Source organism: Brachyistius frenatus, unplaced genomic scaffold (assembly GCF_029030835.1).
Source record: "Brachyistius frenatus isolate BFR_SWC_R1_liver_20210118 unplaced genomic scaffold, ASM2903083v1 Contig_226, whole genome shotgun sequence".
NCBI classification, from domain to species: domain Eukaryota; kingdom Metazoa; phylum Chordata; class Actinopteri; family Embiotocidae; genus Brachyistius; species Brachyistius frenatus.
Genome location: NW_027210825.1, coordinates 248371 through 276245, shown reverse-complemented (window position 1 = coordinate 276245; position 27875 = coordinate 248371). Strand labels below are relative to the sequence as shown.

At 41.6% G+C, this 27875-nt stretch overlaps 1 protein-coding gene across 3 annotated transcripts in view; it reads right to left on the bottom strand.

Moving 5' to 3' along the window:
• Positions 1 to 15900: 15900 nt before the first annotated feature.
• The window catches only part of tspan4a (tetraspanin 4a), a 132807-nt gene continuing 120832 nt past the window's right edge, over positions 15901 to 27875 (bottom strand). For all 3 annotated transcript variants that reach the window (XM_069719885.1, XM_069719884.1, XM_069719886.1), the window contains 2 exons: positions 20454 to 20537; positions 15901 to 16494 (listed from right to left, as the gene is read on the bottom strand). In XM_069719885.1, coding sequence (XP_069575986.1) covers positions 16426 to 16494; positions 20454 to 20537 — 153 coding nt within the window. In that variant the 3' untranslated portion in view covers positions 15901 to 16425. The remainder of the gene's footprint in view (positions 16495 to 20453; positions 20538 to 27875) is intronic.

Here is a 27875-nt window from a genome sequence, read left to right as displayed (position 1 = left end):
TGTTCACTGCACGAAAATGAAAAGATGCAGAAGTCGATTGAGACAAGAGGCGTTAGTTTTGAGCTCTTTGCCCCCAAAAGCAAAAAAAGAGAAACATTTGACTTTAAAATAACTCCTGCTGACCATCACAGAGGGGTTTATAGATTCAGTTGTAGCGGACTGTTTTTAAAGAGTGAAAGGAAGGTGAAGCATGTAGAAGCACCGCTGGGAAATGTCCACTCCAACCTCGGCTTCATATTGATTAAACTGAGCAGCCTTGCTGGAACAGCTCGGAGGCTGAAGCAAATCATTTCATTTCAGATTTTTTTTTGACATCTGGTTATCTGGCCGAGTCTAAACAGGTGTCAGAGGGTCACGCTGGCTCTGTTTTGGCCGGCTGACTGTTTTTCCTCTGAGAACTTTTTCTGCACCTCAGCCCGGTCTGGCCCGCAGCTACATCTCACATCTTTTAATCCCACCGAGCCGGAGCCAGACGACCCTCCTGGCCTTTCACGGCACACCCCCCCCCCCCAAAAAGAAAAAGGGACGCAGCCTTTGATGTCGGTGCCGCGAGCTTCCGAACATCCCTCCCAGAATGCTTCAGCAGTCACGCTCAGTGTCATCTCCTCATTAAAGTCCTTAAACACATTTTTACAGCGTTTATCTTTGTTACCTGAACCGGTTCATTCCTAATGCGGTCCTGTCTGATCGGGTTCTGGCAGTTTTATTGTGCGTCGAGTGTTTGGAAAAAAAAAAAAAAAAAAAAGCACTCTGCTGCATTGTTTTGATATATTACACATTAATACAAGTGTCTGTCTCAAGGCCTCCTTGTAGAGAACAGACGCTGAAATGTTCTGGGTGACGAGCGTACAAATGCTGCAGAAGCTTTTTCCAGGTAAATGAACGCTCTACTCGATGTAGGCAAGCTTGACACCTGCCAATGGTTTTCAGCCTCTCCAGGAGATAAAAGGATGAAATTGGCAATTTAATTCTACATTTTTCTGTCAACAAATCCCAAGAAAACACCAAACCAACAATGTGTTATTCTGTCCCACAAAACTTTCCAATTCTCCCCCCCCTGTCTGCGGCTCTATTGGTTCATACTGAAGATGTAAATCATTAAAAATTAAATCACAAACAGAGAAGTTGGATCAGTTTTACTCTACATCCTCATACTTAGTTTTGCATTTTTAAAAGAGCCGCAGTTTGAAAGAAAAACGACATTCAAACGAGGATAAATATTGCATTTACTGGGGACTGTTGTTGCCGTTCACATAGAGTTAATGAGCTCGTGGTTACAACATGGGGAGGTGTGTGCACCGTAGGCGTGGCGTTCAGGTGGTAAAAACAGTGTTGCTGGGCAACGGCAGCGTGGCTGATGTAGTTTGTCTTCATAACATTAGACAATAGCTTACGTCTGAGGCATCTTTTCCCTCTGTGCCGTTGCATTTCCTTCATTACGTTTACTTCCCTGTTAGCTTGCTAAATCGCTTGCCTGTGTGGCTTCTAGACACCTGCCATGTTGCCTAGCAACCTTGTTTTCACCTTGAACTCCCAAGCATATTGATGCATTCAAGGCAGCTGGGAACTGGGAAGGGTCCTACGTGGGAACCTCCAACTTCCCAGTTGAGAGCGTTCACGTGACAATAACGAAAAGGCAGATCTGCTCTATCTGCTGTCTGAATACAGACGAGTGACAAACAACCTCGTTATCCCCCACGTAGACCATCACAGGGACAAAATGGAGTCATAATTATTTGTATGCTACATTTCTACACGTGGTTTTTGGCAGATAGCGTTTAAAACAGCCAGCAAACTAACAGCAACAAAGTACTTGTTGTCTGTCGGGATAGAAATTTGTATTGTTTAACGGCAACAACACCCTGCTCCAATTAATATGACCTAAATTAACCACGAAATGACGTGTTTTGGCGCTGAGCGAGCGCGTCTCTACCTTTCACCACAAACGTTGCCGTGTCGAGTGACGTCAGACCGACTTCTCGGAGCTGGCCAAGACCTCCGACCGTCCGAGTGAGGGATTCCCAGCTCGACGGGCGTTCAGGCGATTTCCACTCGGGAGGTGGGAACTCCCCCGCTTACGAACGCACCATACGTTGCACTTGATTCCCCATGTTGTAACCACCAACTCACGAGTTGCATTTGAACGCAGCACTGCTGCGGCAGAAGGCGTGGTTGACTACAGCTGCAGCGGCTGCGTTAATGAGTGTCACACTGTGGCTTAATGTGTTCTCAGTTGGTTTTCTTCACGTCAATGAGATTCACTAAGATTCACTGCATGGAGTTTTGGATACACAGACAGTACTTCTGTGGGGGAAAATTGTATAATATGTACAGATAAACATGTTTCTTTTAATAAATGATCAAATTGATGCAGCGCATGTCAAGATTTTTGAAAGTTCCTGGTCATCAGTGGAACTCAATAAATGCCTGATTCCTCCCCTCCTGGTAACCACTGAAATCTTTTCTTAACACTCCACACCTCTAGTTTTTTTTTTTTTTTAATGCAGTTTTCAGTCTCAGGTTGGGAACCACTCCGCCAGTCCTGCTTAAGACCCAAAACATTCTATTTCCATATGATTTTCACTCGTGTTTAGCAGCAGCTGTCTGGCCCTGTCTTCCCCGCCGAGCTGGAGCACTTACCCAAAGTGCATTTGGGTGTTTCATTGGACTTTCTTGTCTCTCCGAAGTAAACCTGAGCTTCTTGTCGCAGATTCAACCGAGTGGAAGTCCAAATTGTCCCCGGATGAACCCCATATTTCTCCCGAGGACGCAAGTGGACTATTTTGCGGAGTCTAAACAGCATGGTTAATGCATTCGGCCCAGCAGGGAGCCCTCACTTCCTGGCACATAATTTGATGCTGCCATTCCCGTCCTGCAGCAGCTGAGGGGATGTCTTGCACCGGTTGCTGTATTCTGCAAGTCTATGATTCAGTCAGAGTAAACATGGCCCTGGCTGTTTGTTCTTTGTCTTTTATTATTATTATTATTTTTTTTTTTTTTAGCATTAAAGTGTTTTCCGTAGGAAAATTCTCTGTTTTTGAACTGATGTTGTTTTGTTTTGCAGGGTTTTATGTCTCGATATGAAATTAATGATCTCCACTTATGATGTGTGCAGGAATATTGAAATAATTGCTCATCCTGCACGTGAAGAAAATATCCACATGAATGTATTTAGACTTTCAACACCCTGCAGAACTATTGTGGAAGCAAAGAAGACTGCAGTGTTACTTTTCTCTCTTGCTTTCCCCAATCCAACAATTATCCATAATAACGCGGGAAGATGAGTACGCGTGCGAGCGCTCACAGATGCCGATGATTACAGGCTTTTTTTTCTCTAAGGCACGAAACACATGATAGTGGTGATAAAAAGAGCAACACGGAGACAGAAATGGCCGTAGCTCACTCCATGAAATCACACTTCATTGTGATGATGAAGTGTGATGGAGAACTGTTCACTAATGCACACGGTCTGCACAATCAGATCCACCCATTTGTGTTAATAATTCAGTGCCTCTAATCATGTTAACTTGGACATAGGATTGGATTGGTTTTGATGCTCGGGCATACTGCATGAAATATTCAAATCGAGGTGCCCTACATTAGGCGGTGAATCTTAATTATTTGTATTTTTTTTATTTTTTTTTTAGCACACTGGAGGCGAGTGTCTGATAACACAGCCCTTCTGTGATAACCATGCTGAGATGCTAATCTGGCAATCCAAACATGTAATTACGTTGCAGAGGGAGAACCTAGACATTTTCTGGCATTGTTCAGTTGCAATATAAAGATAGAACAAAATACAACGCATATAGAAACGAGAATCATCCAGATTGCTGTGATGTCAACCGAAATGAATCAATCAAATGTATAGGAATAGAAAGCTTTTTGGCAGGGTTAAGAGTTGGCATGCGGAGCAACTTTTGCGAAGCTAACATCATCAGCATGACAATTCTTCTCATTATTTTGGCAGCATTTTTTGTTGTTGTTGCCTTCATTAAACGGCAGCAGTTTAGAGATACCACAAAGGTCCTCATCATCAACTGTCATTTGGTATTTTCGCAATCTCTGTCAGCACAACCCGAAATCGGAAGAGAGGTGGTTGCAGGGGAGAACTGAGACGGCGTCAGGTGGTGGGTTCAAAAGATTATTTTCTTCATAAACATTAATCTTTATCTCAGCAGGTGCTGGGTGGGGGAGGAGGGTTGCCAGATGGCCGGGCAACTACTGCAGAAGTGGTGAGGGAAGACCGCAAGGAAGGTACTTGGTGTGTTATCTGGACAGAGGGAGGAACATAAGAGCTGCCTTCAGATTGTCCACTTAACATATCCACTACATAGTTCACTACATCGCAGACAAAGTGGCCAATCCGATTGTTTACAATGTAGTCCGTTAATTTGAAGGAGGTACATGTAGCCCAGTCTAAAAAATGTCTCCTGGAGACAGGCATGTGTTTAAATTGAAATGAATTAATCATCTCTAAAAATGTAATAAGATGTAAATCTAATCATTTATTTAAAGGCAGCTCAGTTGAATAGCCTGAGGGCGGTTCATGATGAATTTTAAATTGTTAACTTATAAATTGATGGCTTTATTCAGCAGCCTATTTTCGTCTTTGTCGTTCTGTCTTTATGTCAATAAAGTTAATTGAAGAACAAATTGTTCGGCAGTAAAAAAGTAATGTTGTCAGTTTACAGCCTAATCTCAGAGGGCAGAGTTTCTATCTGTATATTTATATAAAAAATTTTTTTTTAATTTACATTGTTTATTACCAGTGGCCGTACGGCTGTTTTGTTTTTTTTGTTTTTTTTAAACCATAAACGGTGTTTTTTTGTTTTACCTAGTTGACAGGTGAGAAAAGTGAATCCAATGCAGTCTAAAAAAAAAAAATCCAAGATGGCAACGGCCCAAATGCCACAAGATGGCTTCAAATCGACCGTTTACAAACCGACCGGTGACGTTAGAGAGGGGTTTCCACTTTGTGTGTAGTTTGTACTCTTTCATTCATATGTATGAATAAAACAATATAATATAATAACATATCAATGAGTTACAAGAGTATTAAAGAATTAGAGTTAATATATTTCAGCAGAAAGGACAAGGCTCATGCACACGTAGTCAAAACATAGAACAGGTTATTAAGTTAATGATTAATATTGCTGTTACGCTTTCTAGTCGGAATATTTCAATCGACAACCGTAAACGACAACAGTCATCAAAAGACCGAACATTTTTACAGGCCTAATGCACCAAAACACGAGATATTAATATCGAATTAGTCAGCTACTGTCAAATCAATGAGCCTGCCAGGGATTCGCTGGTGACATCTACTAGGTCTGGACAGAAACAGGAATATTTACCTGGAAAAGTATTGAAAATAGAATTACAAGTAAAAATACAAACTAGATTAATATACACCTGTGGCATGTATACAAGCAAACAGCAGAGACGGCAGTAAACTCTTATAAAAAAAAAAAAATTAAAAAAAAAATACTCTCAAGTTTTCTATCAAATCTAGGTGAAGTGCAAGTTGGGTTGAAGTGTCACATCTGGCCTCGGGTATAAATCATCCACCAAACCAGAGGCCGCGGTCACGTTCGCCGTGGTTCATTTCCGCTCGAAGCGCACACAATTAACACACCGATGGCTTCCGTCAACAGCGGTATTGTGGTACTTGTAAAAAAATAAAAATAAAATAAAAATACACACTTCTGTGCGGTATTCATTAACAGTAGAAGGTTCCTCATCCGGCGCAGTTTGAAAATAGGTGGGTGGTCCCTCTCCGCCACGATGTCAATCGAGTGTCTATTGTTTCATACCGTTGTGGACTGATGAGTACACCGTCTGCGTTCCTATAGTGCGCTGCACGTTGCCATACTTCGCCAGTGTGAATGCCCTTTTGCACTCTAAATATCACGTGTAAGTATGTAAGAACGAGATTTTGAGACCGTCCTGCCTCGCCCTGCCTCGCATCACCTCGAAACTCGGGTGTGATGTGACGGGGAGTCCCCGTGGACTGTGATGCTCGCGTGTGACAAGAGTCTGCAAGCGAGAGGAGGAAGGAGGTTGAGCGGAGCCTGCAGAGGTGGAGGTTAGCGGCGGAGAGGAAGAGTAATGGAAGTCGGTTGGAGCAAAACGGCAACCGCGCGGGTGAATGGCGGCGAGGACGGCGAAATGCAGAGGGTGCGCGGAGTCGAGGTGGCGAAGTCAAATGAGTTTAAATGTTTGGGGTCAACTGTTCACATCGAACCGGGAGCGAGGAAGAGAGATGGAAAAAGAACAGTGCTGGCAGGGTGGAGGAGGTGGAGGAGATAGCCAGGAGTGATTTGTGACCAAGATGCCAAGTCGCAGGGTTTGGAGGCAGTGACAAAACCAGACAGGAGGCGCAGATGGAGGCGTCAGAGTTGAAGATGCGGAGATTTTTTGTTTGGAGCGATGAGGATTGCGAAGGATCTGAAATGAGTATATTTGAGAGACGGAGGTTAAACGATTTGGAGACAGGGAGGTGAGATTGAGATGGTTTGGTCGTGCGCGGAGGAGAGAGGCTGGGTATACGTCAGGAGGAGGAGGAGGAGGAAGAGGAGGAAGAGGAGGCCGGGCAAGAGGAAAAAAAAGAGGAGGGTGAAAGAAAAGTAACGAACTTATTGCGCGACTTTTCCTTCACTCCTTTAATAAAAGTCCAGGTTGGTGGAGTTATTCAAATTGTGACACGTTTGACATTTGACGAATGCGAGTGTTTTAAAATCTCTGTCAAAAAAAAAATGCTGATGTGTTTTGTCTAAGAACATAACAACCAATCACAGCAGAGCATCCCTCCCGCTGATCCAATCTTGGCACCGACCATTACGAGTCTTGAGGAGGACATATAAAATGTGACGAATACAAAAAGGTCATGGTGGTGCTTGAAGAAAAGTCAGGAGCTCACCAAAGTCATCTTCTGGGAACCATTAATGTCCGTACATGAGTTTCTATTAATCCGTCCACAAGTTGCTGAGATAATTCAGTGTGAACAGTTTAGAAGTGACGGACCAAGCCAAGCTGCCGTCACCGCCACAAGCGCGGCTAAAACCACCGTGTGAACTCGTCCGATTGATTTGTTTGAACAAAAGCCACGACCCCCTCTCGCTCAAGAGTTTATAAAAATGTTTAATTTGGTCTTAAATTGTGCATGTTGGCCCGTCATATGACCCGCACGCACTCAACCCAACATTGTCTTGTTAAATATGCAGATTGGATGTGAGGTCAATGTCCACCTTTCAACCCAGCGTGAACCTGTTGGCCGTTTGCTGCGCTGCCGTCGTCTCTGAAGGGATCTGTAACTCGGTCAATGCCCGGCAATGTCGAGGTGGAGGCGGTGTCATCAGCTGAGTCTGCCAGACTTGTACATAAATAATCCCCAACCCAAAAAAACAGAACAAAAATGAACCGCAGAAAACAAAGTTGAGATAAAAAAAAAAGGGAACATTTTTAAGCCACAGAGCAACATGAGAAAAGTTCTAATTACCAACAGCAGAAGAAAACATTCTTTGCTTTATTGTGATGTTGATTCCGTTGTGAGACTTGACTGCAGGATTTGCATTTGTCTGGCAGGCTGTTGGCTGGCTGGGCGACCTCCTATTTAAAGCACCTTTTGGAAACCTGCTTTCCGACATCTGATTCAAATGCAAATGCAAGTGTAACCAGGATAAAAAAAAACAATAGCAAATTGAGTTGGGAGTCTCATATTATATTTGATCTTTCTTATAAAAGAGGATAATTGAAGCATCTCCCAAACTCAATGCAGATCTTAAAATTCTCTCTTCAAGGAGCAAAGTTGGTCCAAACAGAAAGGCATTGTATTTATATGCTGGATACAGACGTGCATTTAAAGAAAGTAAAAAAGATTCTAATGTTTTATGGAACAAAATTTGCCCCAACTTTTTGGGAGAAACACCAACAGCGTCATTATAAATCCGCCGCGGTCTGCGTCAGGACTTCATCACTTATTACCGTGAAGGAGTGCAATAATTTGGCCTCAGAGAAAATCAATTAAGAGAAGCACCACTGACACATTAGGGTTTTCCGTAGGATCAGTGCCTCCTCACTTCTTGCCAGGCTCACCATCAGGACGGTATTATCCATGCTGGCATCGCACTTAAGCATAGAAATAGAAATTATGGCTCTCCACTGTAAATCAAAGGTTACACAAAGCCCACATTGTGGGAAAAGTAACTGAGGGACTTTTAATATGGTCTGTAATTTGCATTCTCTACCTCTCACCCTGTGACATTTTAGAAATTGATTTCAGTAGAAGTTATTTTCTGCTGCTTACAAATTGTATTGCAATTTGTTATGTCAGTTGATTGGTGGAGATTTAAACTAAAGCAGCCAGAGTTTGATGGATGGCCAGATGCCGGAGAGGCTGCCAAGTCTGGCCTGACCGGTACAAAGTCAAACCGAGTGTGCACACAGATTTGCTTCACTGTAAAACTCTTATGTTGACACGACGCAGTAAATATCAGGAAACTTATTTGAATTATCAGAGAGACATTTAGTCACCTCTTTTTCAAACCATCAAATTGTTTACATGAGTTTGGAGCCCCTTGTTGTGTAATAGGATTCACTATATGAACAAAACGGCACATGGACACTCTTAATTAGCAGGTTCTGCTATCTCGGGCCGCCGCAAATGCTTACAGGTACATAAGATTAAATATGCTAGTCGGTTTATCTACAGCCCCCCCCCCCCCCCTCTCACAGCAGATTTTTCAAACTTGTACAACATTTTATAAAGATATTTCATCAGGTGTCCCGGGAACCCACGAGAGTGAGCCAGCATGCACAACACCAGGGTCCTGTTACGAGCTCACAATCAATGGAAGGAAGTTGTTTATAATGTCATCTGTAAAGCCCGGGGGGGGGGGGGTCATGGCGTCGATGGTGGAAGAGCCCTTTGAAGTTGAGGGCTCTGTGTCCATGCAGCTCACCAGGGAGGGACAGAAGGGGGAGGGGGGAAGGCAGCAGAGGTGTTTGGGTGGTGTGGCCTCCAGCTTCCTCCTGTAGGAGTCCTTGCACTCTCTCAGCTTCTCCTTCAGGTGGCGCTGCACTCTCCTGAGCTCGTCCCTGTCCCCAGACCTGAAAGCTGCTTTCTTCTTATTAAGAAGCACTTTCAGGTCACTGGCGATCCACGGCTTGTTGTTGGGGAAGCAGCGTACAGTCCGGGATGGTACGGTGGTGTGTTCACAGAATTTGATGTATTCTGTGATACAGTCCGTCACGCTGTTGATGTCCTCCCCATGTGGTCCACACAGCACATCCCAGTCCGTGGACCCGAAGCAGTCCTGCAGGGCGTCTTTAGCCTCCTGTGTCCACCTCCTCACAGTCCTGGTGGACACAGGCTGCTTCTGCACCAGGGGGACATACCTGGGAGTCAGCAGGACCAGGTTGTGGTCTGATCTACCAAGGGGGGGAAGGGCAGTAGTACTGTATGCATCCATGGCATTAGCATACAGTAGGTCCAGAGTTTTATTGTTCCGGGTGGGGCAGTTAACATACTGGTGCAAAGTTGGCAGTACTTTATAGACTGGTGTGGTTAAAGTCTCCAGTAACTGCCAAAAATGCACCGGGATGCTTAGTCTGAAGTTTGGACACCGTGGAGTGGATGGTGTCCACTGATGGAGGAACGTACACAGCGATGACAATGGCGGACGAGAACTCCCTCGGCAAATAATAAGGGCGCATCCCCACGGCTAGAAGTTCAATGTCCGGGCTACAGAAACGTTCCTTCACACACACACGTGGTCGGGATTGTGCCACATAGACTGCAATCCCTCCACCTTTCTTCTTGCCTCTCTGCACAACGTCTCCGTCCGCCCGAACAGTCCTGAAGCCGGGTACGGCCGCGCCGTGGTCCGGGAAATGTGAGTGCAGCCACGTCTCGGTGAAACACACTCCCGGTATTCCCGCTCGGTCTTTACCAGCGCGCCGAGCTCATCAGTTTTATTGGCCAAGGACCTCGCGTTCGCCATTAAAACCTGTGCTGTGAATTGAGGTCTATTATCATACTGGGGGTGTTTTTTGTGAAGTGAATTCGTCCAATTATTGATGAACCATTGGTAAGTGTTTGCTGAATATTTTAGAGAACAATGTTGATGATGATCAAGTATCAAGAGAGCACAATGGGAGATCCTGTATGAAGAAGCTGTCACGCAGTGATTTGGTCATAAATACCTGCGATTCATCACTGATTATTTTCTGCCCGAGTCATTCCTCGTCAACTCTTCACTTCCTGTGCCCCCCTCAAGTAAAGTGACGCATCATCCTGAGTTGTTACTAACTATTCCCTCATTATTTTGTGATTATCTCACTGTTACCTTTCCTTTTTTTTTGGGGGGGGGGGGGTGCCCCGATGCGGATGAACTGGAACGTCGACTGCGAGCCATCAAGTGAAAGTGGGCCATTACAGGGCCAGAAGTAGCAAATCTCAGCAGCCCGACTCCAAAATGGAAAAGTGAGTGGAAAGCCTCCCAGAGAGTGGAGGCTGATACAGCAGCAGGTTAATGCTCATGGTTTCGGAATGACACGTTCAAGAGTTGCATATGAGTGTAATATTTGGTTGACCAAGTGCTGTTGTGATGTATAGAGGCGCATCATCGAGTCAAGCTCGTTTTAGCGGATCTTTTTTTTTTTTTTTTTTTTCAATTTGAAGTCTATTAAGTCGTCATGTAACCAGGAACTTTCAATGCCAGCCTACCTGGTGACAAGCGAGTGTTTTCAAGGGTTTTCAGTAGTTCACACCACTATCAGGTGTACACAACCTGTGCCTGTGTTTCCTCTACGGAGCAGGATAATTAAAAAAAAAGACCTAACAGAGGACACTTTCTCTGGATTTTTAGGGGACACCTCTAAGCGAGTGACAAATACAAGGACTCCCTTTCACTACCCAAATTAGAGACACAACTCACGCTGGCGGGAGACGGCCCGCATTGTAGTCATCTTCTCCCAGTTTGGAGAGGCCATCCATCTATGCTGTTTTATCAGCTCAGCGTGGGCCCACGGTTTGGCTTCGGGAACAAGAGGAGAGGATGGAGAGGTGAAGGAGCAAGCACACAGGTATGTTTTATTGATCGAGCACAAGATGGGAGAAAGCCCATGAACATGAGAATGAATAATGCATGACGTGGTGGGGGGGGTAAAGGAAACTGAGATCTGCTGAAGCGGCGAGGTGAATTTGAGAGGCAACAGAGGGATGAGCGGAGGCGCTGGGGTTTGGAGAGGGTTGTTGTGTTGTAAGCAACCGCATTTCCAAGCTAATGGAATCAGCAAGACATGTTACGCTTCTTTTGAAATTGGAACACGCACCTGTGAAAGGTTAACAGCATTTTGCGGGTTGTTCAGTTGATTTATCACCCTCGAAATGTGCCATTTTTTGCACATCCAGGGTATTCCAACATGGATAGATTATTACACGACGGGCTCCTGAGTACACATGTAAAAGGACCCCCCACCTCTTTGTATGAGAAAGACACTCAGACTGCAACAAGCAAACAAAACAAAAACAATCACCAACCCAGTAAAATTTTTGGGTCTCTTTGATTTTGCATGATTTTGGGCATTTGCATCTCCCTCAGGTAGTTTGGTATCTCTGTGCTCATTCTTTTGTTTCTCTGGGGTCATTTTGTAACAATTTTGTTGCCTCGTTGTTTGTCTTTTTCGTGGTTTTGTAATTTTTGCTTCTCCTTGTGGTTGATTTGCATTGCTTTATAGTAACGTTGAATCTCTGCATCACTTTCTAGTCATTTTGCAGTCGTGTTACATCTCTGCAGTGGTCATTTTGTGTTTCGTTCAGTGGGGTTTTGCAGGTGAAACCTCCCAAGAACACATGCCCACTAGTCCTGTTGAGTAATTCATCCATCCCACCCGTTTCAATTTTAAAGCTATTTTGTCTTCTCCAAGGACAGCATGTACCTTTACTCTTTCCCTCACGATATACTCTGTGTATATATATATATATATATATATATACTTTTTTTTCTTCTTTTTTTTTCTAATGGTCACCACCAGAATAGCTTATTTTTAGCTGTTCCAGTATCACAGTTACTGAGCGATTAGGGGCAAGGACAGGATGCTGTACTGTGAAAGGTTTGTGCACATAAACCAAACTCTGGCTCCATTTTATATAATGAGTCTTTAGTAGGATCTTTTTTCCCCCCCCTTGATTTCATGGAAGGCCTGAGGATTGCTATTTTCATTTAACATTTTCATTTATTGTTTCATAATGCTCGTGCTGCGGAGCCTTTGGAGACCCTTTGTTGAAGGGCTGCACACATAAACTTGACTTATTTCTTAATAACAACATTTGAGGCGCTGCATGAAAACAAACGTGTAAAGCTCGATGGGTTGTGTCTGACCAAACACCTCAAATCAACGTATGTGAAAAGCAGGCGGTATTTGGTTTGGTGTCAAACCACACGTCAACAGTATGTTAAACAGAATGTTAGCAAGAGAAACGCAAAACTATAACCTCAGTGTAGCAGGTCCAAGGGTCCAAACCCATCAACGTCTGAGGATACAGATATGATGAATCGAGAATCCAACCAACTCTGATGTGACATAATTTCACTGTGTTAACTTTTTATTCAAGTGGAAAGTTTGCATGTTTGATGAATAATGATCTGTCGGTGTTATTGGCGCCTCGGCTCGCTGGTTTATTGACATGCTCTAGAAAAATGGATGCAGTTGTTGAAATATGCTGTGTGTAAGATTTTGTGGAGAGAAGCTCAATTTAACAGAAATATACTGTGTAAATAATAGATGTGTGAATGTGGAGGGTGTTTCTGTCTGTGCAGCGGTTCCCACAAGTGGAAAATGTACCTGCGGTGGTGGGTGGTGCAGCCGATTCTCATGCAGAGACTCGTGCAGAGGGAGAGTGTAACCCGGATGAATTTCTGTAACTACAATTTACAGATGTCCCCTGAACGCCTCACAAGCAGATTATCTGTTTATGCTACAATTTACAGATGTCCCGTAAACGCCTCACATGCAGATTATCTATTTGCTGCTTAAATCTTTGCACTATTGTTTAGTTAGTTTAATTTAATATTATTATATTTTATTGTATATATTGTGCATTTTCACATTTCATAATTTATATTTTTTACTCTGTTATTTTTATTTCTTTACCTGTGACTGCTGTAGTGAAAACAAATCTCGTTGTGGGATTAATAAAGTGTCTGTCTGTCTGTCTGTCTGTTGATGCTACAATTTACAGATGTCCCCTAAGGGACTCGCATGTGGACTATCAGTAAACACAACAATTTAGCAGCTCCTCTAGATGCCAGGCAGCCAGCTGTGCACAGCCATTCAGCTCCTGTTTGACCAAAATAGTTTGAAGAGTGACTTAATCTAATGTTAGATTTACCTAAATTGAAACCCAGTGTTGGAAAAAAACAAAAGACTAGATCAAAACCTCGTTGTTACCTTGTAAGAAACACGAGAGGGTCTTTAATGTGAAATGATGGCTTTTAATTTGAAATGGATACAAGAAGTCGCAGCATTCAGCCTGCCTACGGCGTAACTTCTGATTGCTCAGTCACTCAGCGATAGACATTAGTGTTTAAAGGGCTCGTCCTGCCGTTACAGTCCAGCCATAAAGATGTTATTTACCTCATTTATATGCACCCGTTTCATTTCAGCTCCGAGTCTCTACTGCATTTTGCCGTCCCTGACAGTCACGGTAGTTTTCTCTCCTCCGCTCAACAACTCGTCGGGACTTTTTCTTCAATGTTTAGTTTTGGGGGAGACATTGGATCATTTGAATGTTTTCTTTTTTTTTTTTTTTTTTTTTTAAATGAAGCCATATTATAAGTTTACAGGGAAAAAAAAAAAAAAAAAAAAATCCCAATTCACTGGAGTTTTTCACAATTGGTAGGCATCTAAAATATGACTTTGTGAATATGATTGAAAATGTCTTTGTTTTTGTCTGACATCAGAGGCAAGAACATTAGAACAACAAGGTGTCCTGGTATTTTGGAAAGTTAATTTATCCATTGTGTCAAGTCTTCATCTTAAAAGCAACTAAAGCAGCAGTGGAGTGGAAGTATAATGTTGCGTAAAATGGAACTCAACTCCCTGAACTAAAATACAAGTATGTAAAAATTTTACTGCCACAGAAAATAATTATATTACAGTTGACCAGATTTGGGCTCAGTGGAGCATTTGATTTTTATGTAGTCAGACTTGTACATCTGTGAAATGAGGAATTCCTCTTCTGAGCATCACGTGTTAGTCTAAACTCTTTCTTTGAGGAAAAAAAAAATTCTCTCTATAATCACAATTTGATCATCGGGCCATGTTGCTGAAGTAGCTGTAGTTACGGTATTTTCATACCATTTGTGTGAACTGGTAGCCAGCAGGAAGTCTGCACACTCAGCCAGCGGAAATCTCTGATCAGAACGACTGATGTTTGCGCTGAATGGGCCCGAAAACATGGACGCCAAAGAAAGTGATGTATGTGCCCACTGAAGAGCATATTGCAACGAATGGGGTGCCAAGATGCGACAAGACAGTTCTCTCTATACGTTCATGTGACATTCAGATGGATCCCTAAGCCAAACGTTTGTGATTAGTTGTTGAAGCTGGAGGTGGACGTCATTTCATTCAGTGACATTTAAAGATTCGTATGATAACTAGAGCGTGCAGTGCCTTCATTTATTTCCAGTGCTCACACCGACGCTCACTCTGACTGCCTTCATGTCAGTCGTAAGTTCAGTTTGTTACACGCCTAATGTTCAAGATGGTGGCGGTTTTATGCCTCTCAGGTGTTACCATTACCTGCACCTCTCTGTGGCGAGAAGGCCGTTTAACGTTTACTGCTGTTCTGAAGATATGTCCAGAATCTTTAAAGGCTGTTGCACAGTTAAAAAATAAATAAATAAATAAGAGTTGCGATTGCATTTTCTATTTACTACACCTGCCCTTACTCTGTTTGTAAAAAAAAAAAAAAAAAAAAAAAACATTTATTATGTATATGCCTCAAAATAGTAAAAGTCCCAGAACTCTCACCTTCGAAAACCATACACACAAGTGTTCTCTGTTAAAGCTCTACCTACTGGCAGACTGTAATTTCTCTGGCTGACTTCTCGGGGAGGAGAGGGTGATTTGAAACCTTTCCACCGATTTGATTGCCCTGGGACTTTTGCTCTTTGAGGTCCAGATTGTTTAAGGGCAGAAAAAAAAAAAAAAAGCAGAAGCAATGGAAGCAAAATCCGAACAAACGCAAAAGGAGTTCCAGCACCTGCAGTACTGAATAGAGCTCTTAAAGCGTTTTTTCTTTTTTCCCTGTGGGGTTATTAAGTGTGTCTCTGGTGTACTCATTGCCTGGATTATACTTGACGGCCAACGGTAGGAGGGGGTGGGAGTGGGAGTGGGGGTTGGGGGGGAGGGGGGGGGGGGGAACTTAAAGAGACGCAAAAGTGCCAAAGGAGACTTCAAAGACTGCCGATGAATCTTTGTCATTGGGGCTCTGATTGGTGCTGGGAGGGATTTTGCCCCGACCGTGTCTCTGGGCTGCTGCTTCTGTACTGTTCATTTAAATTCCTCCAATTGAATCTTTTTATTGTAGTTGGTGCAGTTCTCATGTCCCATGTATATGCAGCCAGTAAATAAGCCACATGCTTCCAAGTTGGTGCTTAGAGTCATTAGATGCATCTAATTAATATCTGATGAGTTATGTGGTACAAAATATTGTAATGTCTCCCGCGTGTCTCCACGGAGGGACTTGAATTAAAAGTTTTACATGCCGGTCCCTGCCACATTTCCACTATCGCTCTTGTTTATCACCGTATTCAGGCATACGTGCAGCAGGATTACACATTAAACCCCTTCAGCGTTTTCTGTTGAGGAATGATGAGAAGACATCCACCGTTTAGTCGAGCCAAAACATTTAATACACATCATCGCAGGAGACATGCACTTGCAGCACTTCACACAGCGCACTTTTCTCAACTGTAGCTCGCATTTTTAATACACATAGAAACCATAAAATAATTTAAAACAAAACACATATTAAAAAAAAAAAAAAAAAAAAAAAAAAAGGGAGGGGGGGGGTTACACTGTTCTTTTTATACACGTTCATAATACTGTTTCATAAAATGTATCACAGAAATTAGCTTTGAACACAGAGCAAACCATAGGAACTCAGGAATTACACCGACACTGTGCTTTTTGATAGTTAGCAGAAAAACTGTGAACTGTTGACACCCGAGAGCGAATGTCACAGAGAGGACAAGCGTTGGAAAGAAGAGTCTGTCTGGGTGAAGGAGGAGAGGTGGAAGAAGAAGGAGGAGGAGGAGGAGGAGTAGGAGGAGGAGGAGTGTGATGGTGGGTCTATATCTGTCCCTCTCTGATGAGAAACAATCCAAGTGAGCTGAAGGGCGTAGGGGTCGATTGCTAGGCGTAGAAGGTCTCTACTTTCACCGCTTGACAGAACATTGTCATGGAGAAGACCAGACCCAGGATCTGCACCAACACAGGAAACAAATCAGCCATTAATGGGTTTAGATGACCGCATGAAAAGTAACTCTTCGACTCACTCGCTGATTCATGATAACGATTTGACCATAAATGCCCAAAAGAGGAATTTTCTCATACCGTTATGTCCAAATCTCATTACGTTTCTTTCTTGGATAACAACAAGAACACATTCTGCACACTCTTACCGATGAAAAACTCACTAAATATTGCAGAATGTATTATCATACGTTGTATATTAGCTCCAGCACCTCCAGAAAGCCTTTGTTTTTGTATATCTTTGACACCAAAAAAGCTTCTTAGTTCTTGTACCTAGTGTCAAGCAGAAACAACATTTGAATGCCAATCTATCTATTTTTAATGAAAAATATGACTTTTAAATGGCATTTTTTTGGTCTCATTTAACCATTATAATTTGCTGTTTAAAAAAAAAAAAACATTCATTTTGATATATAGCTAGCTCATTTGACAAGTTTTTATAGTGATAAATAGGCAGCAAAATCCATCACACAACAATAACACTGTTGTCTGTGTTTCTTGGTTGTTTGTATATAATATATATATATATATATATATATATATACATTGGGTACGGAAAGTATTCAGACCCCTTTAAAATTTTCACCTTCGGCCCAGTCTGAGGTCCAGAGCACTCTGGAAGAGGTTTTCTTCCAGGATATCTCTGTACTTGGCCGCATTCATCTTTCCTTCAATTGCAACCAGTCGTCCTGTCCCTGCAGCTGAAAAACACCCCCATAGCATGATGCTGCCACCACGTTTCACTGTTGGGATTGTATTGGGCAGGTGATGAGCAGTGCCTGGTTTTCTCCACACATACCGCTTAGAATTAACGCCAAAAAGTTCAATCTTGGTCTCATCAGACCAGTGAATCTTATTTCTCATAGTCTGGGAGTCCTTCATGTGTTTTTTGGCAAACTCTATGCGGGCTTTCATATGTCTTGCACTGAGGAGAGGCTTCCGTCGGGCCACTCTGCCATAAAGCCCCGACTGGTGGAGGGCTGCAGTGATAGTTGACTTATGGAACTTTCTCCCATCTCCCTGCTGCATCTCTGGAGCTCAGCCACAGTGATCTTTGGGTTCTTCTTTACCTCTCTCACCAAGGCTCTTCTCCCACGATTGCTCAGTTTGGCTGGACGGCCAGGTCTAGGAAGAGTTCTGGTCGTCCCAAACTTCTTCCATTTAAGGATTATGGAGGCCACTGTGCTCTTAGGAACCTTGAGTGCTGCAGAAATGATTTTGTAACCTTGGCCAGATCTGTGCCTTGCCACAATTCTGTCTCTGAGCTCCTTGGACAGTTCCTTCGACCTCATGATTCTCATTTGCTCTGACATGCACTGTGAGCTGTAAGGTCTTATATAGACAGGTGTGTGCCTTTCCTAATCAAGTCCAATCAGTTTAATTAAACACAGCTGGACTCCAATGAAGGAGTAGAACCATCTCAAGGAGGATCAGAAGAAATGGACAGCATGTGAGTTAAATATGAGTGTCACAGCAAAGGGTCTGAATACTTATGACCATGTGATATTTCAGTTTTTCTTTTTTAATAAATTTGCACAAATTTCTACATTTCTGTTTTTTTCTGTCAAGATGGGGTGCTGAGTGTACATTAATGAGAAATAAAATGAACTTTTTTGAGTTTAGCAAATGGCTGCAATGAAACAAAGAGTGAAAAATTTAAAGGGGTCTGAATACTTTCCGTACCCACTGTATATATATACTGTACTGTATGTACTGTTCATTTTATATTTAATATTTTCTTTCTGTTACTTTATTGCTTTTTATTATTTTATTATTATCTTATTGCTTTCCTGTATGCTGCTGTAGCGAAAAAAAATTTCCCCTTGGGGATTAATAAAGTAACTACCTAACCTAACCTAGAAAATAAAGAAGAAAATAAGGAAATAACTAAGCACTAAGTATGCTAAAGTTTTACACAAGACAAAATACACATAAACATACAAAATTGAACATCACACTCATTGTTCAAACAGCAACAATTGGCTAAATTGGCTTCTCTCCCCTGAAAACAGATGTTTAACAAATTACCTCTCATTGTTTAAACCTTATAATACCAACTCGGTGTTTCATTGTCTGAGCGGCTGAAATAATTTTTGCAAAACAGTGTGCATTCAGGCTTTTCACTATGGAGGGAAGTCTCTTCAAAAATGACTGGGGAATGCTAATGTGGACACACATAATTTTCACACATTTTTATTATTTGAATGTTATTTGAAGTGTATCTTGCCTGAGTGTTTGTGTGTCTGTCAACATGTTAAATCAAGTCCCTGCGTTAGACGGGGCTTTTTGCTTACTAAATGAATATTTCTTTCATTTTATTGAATTGCCCTAAGATTTTGATTCCATATATTTTCCTTGGGAAAATCATAATTGTAACCAGTTTACTGTATTACTCTTCATCACTGCTGTTTCCAGCAACTATATCGGATTTGGCACTTTCCTGTAGACCATCCTGTGTTACTCCTCGTGTGCCGTCAGTTTGTTCTTGTGGGAAATCCAAATGAGACACTTTCCTGGAGGCTTCAGACACTTCCTCCCAAAACTATATTTTACTGCACCGCCAGGATACATGACAATAAGGCTTCTAGTTTTCTTACCACAGCTTCCTACATCTTAGTAGTTGTTGGATAATGCTGGTAAACAGATTGTTGTTGGTGTCCTGACACAATTTGTTTCACTTCGATTCCCTGCTTTTATGTGAACTAGTATTGAGACATTTGCTCAGGTGTGATGAGGGATGTCTGTCTGTATTAGAATTGTCTATTTTCCATTTGTATTTTATGGAAATATTTGGATTTATGCATGAGAATATTTTTACACCCATGTCAGAAGTTGCTTTCCTATCTATATTTTCTGCGTCTAATGCTATGAAAAGGAATTCTGCTGGGCTTTATGTTAATCCCTAACACGTCCCATTCCTAAAATACGTATTCTTAAAATCCCTAATTTTTTCAATATATCTTACTTGTTATGTAAAAGTTGTACATTGCCTAATAAATAGGAGTTTGCAATCCCTTTAGCTTTAAACAAAACCATGTAAATGTTGCTAAACAGTAGCTACTAATGTGAATAATGGGCACCGAAGTAGCCATAATGAAGGTAGTGAAACGGTGCACAAAGAGCCTAAATAGGGAAGTAAAAAGACCCCAGACATTACTGACTCAATAATGTCTATTATGTATTAGACTGTCTGCTGTTTGCTAACATGAAACATCATAATATACTAGTCGTATTACTCCAAGACAGGCTGCAGCTCAACCTCTAAATGCATTCATGTAAATATTTATTCAGCTTTTCATTTGTAAGAGGAATATTTTGATATTGGTCTTTTCAAAAGTTACATAAACCTGATTAAGTCATCTTCCTTGCCTGACTGTAATGCATTATTGTATATTTATCTGTAGAGCCATGTATAATGGGGTGAGTCAGCCGGCGAACATTAGAGATATTTGAGCTTAGTGAGGCAGCGATACCATCTTCTCTCTCTCTGGTTTTCTTTTTGCTGCATGCAGAATCTTCAAAAAAGGCAGAGAATCTAACGGGTGACTAAAAATGAGCCTGCAGCATCACAAGACACTCATGTGATCGATGCTTTAAAGCGCAGAGTGCTTCTCCTCTCAGATTGTGGAAACACATCACGTATCACTTGGCTGGAAAGGAGATAAAAGAATTTTATGGAAAGTCAAAGCCTCCTATGTGGTCTCGAGTGGTCACACAAGAGGCTTAAATCCGTCGCTGCTGTCCACAAAAATCCCGAGTTCGATGCTCAATGCAAAGGACGCAGACAGTATTAGATTTAGTTATTTCAAAAGGAAGAGCCTCTGTCTGAGGGTGTAGATATTAAGGACTGAATTAATGACTGCTGGAAAGAATCAAAACAATTCACACATCGTCACTGCTGTAATTACCTGAGTAAGTGCTGTACATAGAGCAAAGATCCAAAGTGCCACCAGGTTCTCATTAAGCCAGTCCTTTACCCGCTCGTAGCACGGCTGTGGAGACACAAACATGCAGAGAGCACATGAGCAAACATGAGCCAACAACTGTAAACTCTCCATTTAGATGTCTCGTGCTTTATATAACAGGATAATGGCCCACTTACAGCAAGTCTTCTCCTAAATAAAGAAACTGTGACAGAAAATATTCTTTTGCTAAAAGATCCCTTGTGGGAACATCCTTATCTACTCCTCCTCCTCTGACCTAATATTCTTTAGGAAAACTTTCCAAAATTGAAGCAAATCCCTGCCACCCTTGTCTCCCTTCAGCAGTACAAACTGGAGTAATGTGAATGTAGGAGTCGCACATACACTGGAGGAATGATTTAGACATGGGCTGAATTTTTCATGTTTGACGTTGCTTGAATGCATTCTGAAGGCAAGATGACAAAATAAATTCTTGACCCTCTCATGGCTTTGCCATCTTTTTTTTTGTTTGTCACCAAGACATTTTCACCACCTGGAGTAGATTTCAAAATATGTTTTGAAAATGTAAAACGTTTTTTTTTTTAGCCTGACAAGCAGAACAAGGCGAAAGGTAATTATTACTAATAGAGGGAATGGAGCAATGCCACGCTGGGTCAGGGATGTAGGCAAGTACTAAAAAGAAGATGAATTATCGAAGCAAAGAAATTGCCTTTCTATGTGGAGGAGTTGAAAGCTGACATGAGAAGTGATGGAAGTGGTATTTGCCAGCCACGTGGGCCATATCTCCATACACCCTTTAAAGATATGTCTGCTTTGTTACGATAGATACACAAGAGAAAAGACCACCCGACATATTGTAGTAAAGGGAAAAATGCTATCATAACAGGCTACATTGCTGTTCTAATTAAATTATTCATTTCTGCAGACATGCCTTCCTGATTGTGCTTTTTTTTTTTTTAAATACCCTGACATCAAAAAGCTGAGTCAGAGCCAAGGAAAACCGAGAACAAATCTAGTCTGTATTTCACTGGTGTCCGGGAACCAAAAAATATATTTTCCTTAGCATACGACGAAATAGTTCTGGGATGGATCGATATGGAAAGTTGTGCTGTAAGCCAAAATTTAAGACAGCTTCAGACTTATTTATTTGCTGCCCAGCTGCAAACCTCCTGGATCACAGAGCTGCAATTGAAAATATATAAATTCCGATTTTTTTATTGTTTGACGTCCACTGCAGACACCCATAAAACTCTGTGGGGAAAAAAACCCAACTGATTAGTAAACCCCAACCTGCAATTCCAGTCCAAGCAAAGAGACCATGCTCATTCAAAGTGTTACAGAGCCAACAAGTCTTTCAAAATGAACAACAAAATAGGTTTGTGTAACAAAGTCGTGTCAATACTTGGCTCTCCAGTCGGCTACTCTATTGTTTTGGTTCACTCCCAGTGTAAGATTTGGCCACAGTATTTCACTATTTCTAGTGAAAATGCTGAAAATCCAAAGTACACCATACAGTCAGTGACCATCTGAGGACCATAGTGGAGCATTTAGCAACTGAAGGGACAGTTATTTCCCTGATGAGATAGTAGAATCCAAAAGCAGAGCTGCAAGAATTGTCGACTAAAAAACAAAAACAAAAACGACTATAGGTAAATGATACGGTTGCTCCATAACTACCAGATGTCTATGACATCTTATCTGATCCCTTTAGTTGTGTACATGTTCTGTCTTTGAGAAATGGTGCTCTGCCACACGAAAAATACCCTATTCATTGCTCTGTAACTGTGATCCTGGCTTTCCTACAAGGCCGGGTTGACAAAGAAAACGTTTTTTTCCTCTGTGAAGGGCTATTTAACATTGATTTCTGCCTGCCACATTGCTTTTGAGGGGAAACGGTGGCGCTGAACCCGTCAGTGTGTCGCTTCAGGAGAGGAGCAACCCAAGGGCTTTCTGTCACAAAATCATTAACCCTCTCCGGGGGACCTCGCGCCCATTTTGAATGCTTTTGAGTTTTGAGCTTGTATAAAAGTCCTGCAGCATTATCGGTAAAGAAGCAAATCACAAGGGTGATTCAGATTATTCAAAAGATAGCACAAAATACACTCAGTGATACCGTTGAGCTAGATAGGAACAAGTAGATTTGAAGGTAAAAACTTCAAAGGCTGTAGTGCTTGCTCTCAGCCCAGTCAAATGAGAGGGTGAAATTCATGCACTCCCACTCTACCTTAGTTCCTTGCAGGGGAAGAAAGGCAGACACTGCGTTTCAACCCTGCTTTTATCCCTAAAGTGTTAGGGTCATGCTCTCCAACTAAGCCTCCGTCCTTCTACCCCACTGCCTTTGTCCTCAGACGAGCATTTGTGGTTACATGTGCTTTGCAAAGCGGATAAGAACCGAATGCTTTTAGAAAAAAAAATCACCAGCTTTTTGTGCTGGGAGCTCCACGACACTGAGAAACTTAGTTCCAGTCAATCCTGGTGCATTAGAAGCTTCTCATGTGGTCAAATTCAGGACGTTTGACAATCTGAGACACTCACTCATGCTGTTCAGTGAATTGTGGTTATGTAAATAATCCAAAGTTTTTGAATAGTTTCCATCCACAACCCACACAGCTGAACTGAGAAAGCATCTGTGTGTGTGTGTGTGTGTGTGTGTGTGTGTGTGTGTGTGTGTGTGTGTGTGTGTGTGTGTGTGTGTGTGTGTGTGTGTGTGTGTGTGTGTGTGTGTGTGTGTGTGTGTGTGTGTGTGTGTGTGTACATCATGAATCCTTTATTACAATGTGTCATTTTTGTGCTTGTTTCTGATTGTTACAAAAACCCTCAAGGACAATTCCTACTAGATTCTTACTAAACCTTTAGCTGAAAAGCATTACGAGGCATTCATCCGATTTTATATTTATTTATATTACTTACATTTGCCTTGGAAAACTTTAACAACATAAAACTGTCAGTGGCCTTAAAGGGCTTCACTTACTTATTTTTGGTACTTTCAACTCAATATTTATTTCAGTTCCAGTTCAAAATTTAAATTAAATTAAAAATAAACTGGACATTACTAAGGGCATCATAGGAATGTGAATTCAATCAAAACAACGTGCGCAGTACATGTTTGCAGAGGTGGTGTATGCAAGAAGTGAGTGCAGGTATTATTGGAAGGGAGCTTCACTCTGCATCCAAATGTTCATCACAAAAACAAAACCAGTCAGATTCATTTGTTTGTCCAAATGTCTTTCGCGCTGGAGGAAGCCGTGGAATTCAGAGGTCCGTGTCAAGGCCAACACACTGTCACCTAAGGGAGATAAATATGCATCGTTTTGAATAATTCAGTGGTTTGTGTAGAAGCCGGATTCAGGAAAAGTAATGGAAAGGCCTTTGAACAGGTTGCCGCTGCAGTTTGACCACAGCTTGGCCTTTCACTCGCTGAATGGAGAGAATGAACTGAGTTCCAAACAAGGGTCAGGGCTTTATATTTCAAGATGAAGGGCTCCCTGTACCCAGTCTACACCTCTGACCAAGATGGCATCATATTCAAGGCCTGCCCTTTGCAAGTGGAAAGTCAACTTGACTGACCCCCATTTCCTTTGTTTACTAAACTCAAGATCAGAATCTAATACATGTCTTGTGTCAAATAGCATCTCTGTCTCCTGTTACTGAATGTTTGAAACAAACAACAAATATTCACCTAATCTTTCAGAGGTTTTTTTAAAAATATTTTTACATTCAATTGTAAGATAAGAAACCCTTCATCTCACTATATTTAGTTGGAGATCTGGAGCCTTTTATTAGATTATATGATCTTGTTGTAGTTGTTGTGGAATTGGACACACTTAAAGCACTTCTTAAATAAAGAGTTTTAAAATTGAAACATCTACTTGATGGACTTTCCAGGTTCAAAACCTGAGAATGTCTAATGCTGAATATCTTCATGGTTTTAAATACAAAATAAAACCATCCAACAAGCTACAAAATTTTGAAAAGAGATGACAACACACCTGATCTGGAGCTTTACGAACCGTTTCAGTTTCTACACACAGCATCTGGCTCACCTGCTGTGATTTGTGAAATGGCCCATTCACCATTTTGTTGCAACAGCTTAACATCGGACGTTATACGGAAATCGTTGCTGTTGTTGTTCATCGTCTTTACTCATTATGATGTTCTGCGACTGCTGCAGCGCTGCTGGTTTCAGTGTTTGAGGTTGTCCGAACCTTTTTTTTTTTTTTTTTTTTAACAGCAGCATGAAAGATAAAAATGTTACGATAAGATGTGATGGCAGGAGTAATGAAATTAAAAATGAGTTATGAAGTTGGTCATAATCACTAAGGGCATTGTCCTCATAATATCGCATCCAGTTTTTTCAGTTGGTACACCTGTTGTGTCGGTCTCCTGGTGTTGTGATTGTCTTCATGCTTTAAGGCTCAGATTTTATAAGGCTTTTGAGACGCTGTGTCAGCACCAGCTATTCCATTTCCTACATTCTTCTTTCTCATGTGACTGAACTTGTTATTCACAATAGCAAACAGGTGCAATGTGTTATTACACTCACATTTTAACACATATATCCACAGTTGAGTTCAAGTGTTATTATTGTCTAGCATGGTGTTCCCAGACCCAAATTTGCTGTGTGAATCGATGGTTGTGGCCACCGTACACAGAGAATCGTTTCCAGCTTTTGCATCCTACTGGTGTAGACCTTCATTTTGAAACTGTTGGAGCAGCCTTTAACCAATCGGCATTGATCTCGTTATGCGCCAATGCAACTACATTTAGAAAAACAAATTGCTCGACTTCAACGTCATCGCACTCAGCTACCCTCCACTGGTCGCTGTTTGGTCCGCCCCTCAGAGCGGCTGTGAAAAAGTTAATGCAAAGATATTTCCAGACTATAATTGCAGAGAAGAAAACTCTACCTCTGAGCAATAATCTGTAAAAGCAATGCTGGTTTTCTTTTATTGCTTTTCCTACATTATTTGGTGTTAACTTGCTTGCGTTAGATGTAAATACAGCAAGGCTGTGAGGAGTAAAGTAAGGATATTTTAAACATGGAGAGTAAAGGTAAAGAGAAGGGTGAGTTGGGGAAACTTGAAAGAGCGATGCCACTAAATGCAGTTGATGAGCTAGTTATTTAATTTAAGTTATTTGGTGCCAGCAGCTGTAGTAGTAGCAGCAGAGAGGACCTGGGGAGGTAGGCTACAGGGGAGGGGGGCTTACTCGGGGCGGGGGGCAGGCGGAGATCTAAAGATGTTCCCCAGAGTAGCAATCAAGTAACCAGCTCCGGCCATGTGTTAAGGTTGGCCCATTTATTACTCAATCAAAGGCACAGTTGATAAACAAGATCTGTGCCATCGCCGGCGATGGCACAGATCTTGCACAGATCTATCGCTGGAACCAAAGTGCAGGATAGTATATTCAAGATTACTTTGAAGAAGAAATGATGTTATGATTGCTTGAAAAATATGATAGAGGTATAGATGATGACTAACTAGATTTAAAGATATTAATTCAGAATGAGAGGAGCCTTTCAGAGTGTTGCTGTTCGGCTAGAAAAAACAAAACAAATAACAAAATAAACACAGCTTTAAACTAACCTAATTATTTGTGATCCTACTGCTGCTGTACAGTGGCTTGTATTGTACTGTTACTGTGGTAAAATTAGGGTACTGAAACAACCCTGGCGGCGACGACTGCGAGTAGAATAAAACAGATTAATATTAATTATAATATATTAATTAGTATTTTTTTCTCCCTTTTGACATGCTATCTTGACTAAATGCTTTTGTTTGTTAAAGTCCCTCTGCAGTGCAAAATGCGTGATTCTCCCGCTTTCTTCTCTTCGATGTAGTTCTCTTCGTCATGCAGGATGACGTATGTTTTATTTTTTTCACACTCATTTGCTTAAGTTTCTCTGTATTCACGCGCCTTAAATCTCTGCAGCTTACACAAATGTGAGGTGAAAACTTGAAGCTTTGAGCGCGCATGCTCTGAGAGGAACGTTTTCAGCGAGGCACGAGGCATCTTGTGTCCAACACATTTCCATATTCATACATTAGCTGTTTTTTTTTGTTGTTGTTTTTTTAATAAGTGGAGGACAACTCGGAAAAACCCAAATCTGACAGGAAATGAAACTACAGGCAGATTCTTTATTTTTATTTTTTTTCAATTTAATATATCATAAAACATTTTAGAGAGCTCTTTTAAAGAAGAATCCGTCTAACACCCCCATCAGCCTGTGAGTCCAGTCTTTGCCAGACTCCAAAAAAAAATTGCGAACGGCTGGTTTATTGTGTCGAAGGCTGATCTCAAAGCCACACGAAGGTCAAATTTGGTGCATCAGCTGTTCTTCACAGAGGTCATTAGTCAGGAGCACTGATAGTGTACACTCTATAGTTGGACCTCTCAAACCAGCCTCGAATTTTCAAAGATGGAGTTCTAAAGTTGGAAAGAAAGCAATTCGATGAAAACTGTTTTCCCGGATACTTTGGAGAGAAAGGTAACTTTGACGATGACTCGGCGGCGGTTCTTTTTATTTATTAGTTTTTTTTTTTTAAAGTAGGAGCTGGACTACTGTATGGAGAACGAAAAAAAAACGAGACCAGTTTCTAGTTTGCTATCTGTAGCTTAATTTATGGACTGCAGAAAGTCTTTGACTAATTGCATATAAACGACAAGTTCATAGGAAGAATGTGAAGAGGCCAGGTGGTTGCTCTCATGTGCGGCACAGGTTGCATCAGTTCAGAAATGATGATGATGAGGTAATGATACTGTTGTAAAGCGTTCAGCAGAGCAGTTTGCCACGGTAACGAGCAGGTCGCAAGTAGGTGGAGTAATGCTACTTCTGAATGAATGTGTAATTAATACCAGCTGTCCCTACGTATTATCCCAACAGACTCATTACTTCCCCAACAACATCTTGCCGGATCATGTGCAGATTAACCTATTTGCATGCTGTCCAAACACTAAAAACACCCCAATGTTACATATTCATTGAGACAAACCTGCAAAAATGATGTAGTTTGTCTTTTTTTTTTTCTCTCTTAACTGATGCAATCCCCTGCACACCCTGTTCAGCCTTTTCACCAGAGCAAGCTCTCACTCATCGACATGCAGCCCCTTTCAGCAGATTCAGCGTTTTTTTTTTTTTTTCCACAGTACACTAAGGATTTAAAATCCCTTTTTTTAATCTGGTTTTGCAGCAGCAAAGTCCAATATATTGTTGGTTTTTAACCTGGTGAGGATTCAACATCTGCACGGCACATTAATGGTGGTGCACAGGTCTGAAACCTCGAAACCTTAGAAAAACGTTAGTAGCACCAACAGTTAAGTCCTTCTGATTAATTCAATATCAATAATAATTAATACAAATCTCTTTGCTTGGTCTTTGGCCACATGGCAAAGCTTCAAAATCCCTTT